Source organism: Atta cephalotes, assembly GCF_000143395.1.
Source record: "Atta cephalotes unplaced genomic scaffold scaffold00062, whole genome shotgun sequence".
Classification (NCBI taxonomy): domain Eukaryota; kingdom Metazoa; phylum Arthropoda; class Insecta; order Hymenoptera; family Formicidae; genus Atta; species Atta cephalotes.
In genome coordinates, this window is record NW_012130126.1 from 1,014,651 (window position 1) to 1,017,228 (window position 2,578).

Below are 2,578 nucleotides of genomic sequence, written 5' to 3' on the forward strand. Positions count from 1 at the left end.
TCTAGCGACTAGTATGTGTGTGTATATATATATATATATATACTAACACACACACATATATATATATATATATATATATATATATATATATATATATATATATTGCATCTAAAATTCTTCTAAATCTGTCGGTGCGTTTCTCACGCCGTACATCGCCTCCTTCTCTTTTGATTTCTAACACAATAACGAAAATATCGGAATACACTGTCAAACAGAAGACAAACACATCCTCCTCAATACGTGCTCTGGTGGTACTGTGCAACAGGAATTTCAACAAATTTGCGAAAAAAACAGACGATCGATTTGCTACCGATGTCCAATCACGCATACACACACACGACGAAAATTTGACTTCAGATGAAGACTTTTTAATTTCGTATCTTTTTTTTCTCCCGTAATAATTACCGATTCAATATATCTTAGAACTAATCATTGAGATACTATAAATCACAGCAAATTCGCGTAGTAAAGGAATTCCTGAAAATTCCTATTACTCAGATGCGACAAGTTGCACCATTGACAAAACGATGTTTTGTATTCCTCGCCTTGACTAGTGTATATAAAGCTCGTAACCGTTTGATCTACACTGTGCAGATAATTGAATGCTTCTCTTCTTTAATTATTGCACTCAGTTGCAACAGCATGGCTTTCAGGCTTTCTACTACCCTCAGCGGCAGTGACAAAATGCGTCACGCGACAATTAACCCTATACAACTCAAAAAGTTATCCCCCGTATCTCGGTAAATCTAAGGCATATTAAGGAGACGTGATCTGTAAAAGCTGATAATTGGACACTTCACACTTTTAACGGCTACGCGTACATATACCGTTCGTTCGTGATTAACGCATTAACGAAAAAGCAAAAAAGGATTATACAAATGTAACAGATAATTCTAAACATCTCGATTGCACGTTTAACAATTGTAGGTACGTTTGGAATACACGAATGAAGAACAGCGAGATCCTCTTTGCGTAAGGAAGGGCACGTACGCTTGCTTGCTTGCTTGCTCGTAAAATTAACGAATTACTTAATGTCTTTCACGATATTAACAGCTGAAACATGGAAGTATAAACGATTATATATAGCATAAACACGTGTATATATACATTATATATATGTATATACCCAATATTCTTCGTAACGCTTCAATATATCGGCATCGAATTACCGATTAAATCATCGCGTTGCTAAGTAATCAGTAAGACTCGGTTTCATCAATGTAAAGATTAATTTTAATTTACTGTTCTTCTTTTTCTAACTTTTAAAATTTTAATTCTATTAGAAAATGATAAACAGTAAATTGAATGAAAATTAAAATTAATCTTATATTGCTGAATCGGGTCTAAATCATGTACATCCCGTAAATAAGCTGCTGATCACCTCGCACATTCGCGCGTATCGCGAGGAAGCGTACGCAAGATATTGCAACAAAGTAATTCCTTTTTTCTTTTTTGAGTTGTATTTGGCTATGTATGCACAGAACGCAGTGCGCGATAGGCTCGCAAAGAGACGTAGAAAATAGAAGTACCGTCCGTAGAAATGTATGGTTCTCACCGCCGTGCCAATCCGAAATATTGATTTCAATAAATACATGTGGCTATATGATTACCATCATCATTGTCATCGTGGTCGTCGTCGTCGTCGTCGTCGTCGTCGTCGTCGTCGTCGTCGTCGTCGTCGTCGTCGTCGTCATCGTCATCATCGTCGTCGTCATCGTCGTCATCGTCGTCGTCGTCGTCGTCATCATCATTGTCGTCGCACGCCGGCGACAGTGCGAGTTAATTGTGATTCGCTCGCCGGGTGTACTTGCGCTTCATCTTTTCCTCTGGCTTACCTGAGCGGCCGCAATCGCTGCACGACACCAGCTCCTCGGAACCACCGGTCTTCTTGTTTTCACGTGCATCACCCAGGCAGAAGTCGCAGTACGGGGACGGCTGCGCCGCCGACGATTTGCCACCACCGATCTTCTTCTCCGCGGATGGTCCTCCGGGTGTGGGTGGCCCGCCCGTGGAGCCTGCGGTTTCCACGGGCGGCAGCGAAGAGACGGCGGTACCGCCTGGCGAAGATGCCGTCGGGAGATGATCTTCCTTGGTCGGTGGGATGGTAGGTGACGCCGGAGCAACGGGCGTCTGCACGGCCGATTGCAGCTGCTGCTGCTGCGACTGCTGCGGCTGCGACGCCGTTCCCGCAGTGGGTGCGGCGGTAGGCGCCGCCGGGGAAGGACTCGAGGTATTCGAGGAAGTAGCGTTCTGACGACCCCGACGAGTACCACCTGATCACAAACCGATCAACATACCCAGTTGCGCTTTGCCGTCACAAGCTGATGACCATGCACACTGGCTTTATATAATAAACAATAGACAAATTCATATTCGACTCTTTTGTCGCTCTCTCTCTCTCTCTCTCTCTCTCTCTCTCTCTCTCTCTCTCTCTCTCTCTCTCTCTCTCTTCTTCTCTTCTTCTTCTTCTTCTTCTTCTTCTTCTTCTTCTTCTTCTTCCTTACTTACTTACTTACTTACGTTATTACGTTACTTACGTTACGTTACGTTACGTTACGTTACGTACGTACGTACGTAC

General features: G+C 43.1%; 1 protein-coding gene across 1 annotated transcript in view; it reads right to left on the bottom strand.

The window, feature by feature from the left end:
• The window catches only part of LOC105623676 (zinc finger protein DPF3-like), a 12,719-nt gene that overhangs the window by 3,263 nt on the left and 6,878 nt on the right, over positions 1-2,578 (bottom strand). The window contains exon 8 of the mRNA XM_012205057.1: positions 1,836-2,273. Within this exon, the coding sequence (XP_012060447.1) occupies positions 1,836-2,273 (438 nt within the window). The remainder of the gene's footprint in view (positions 1-1,835; positions 2,274-2,578) is intronic.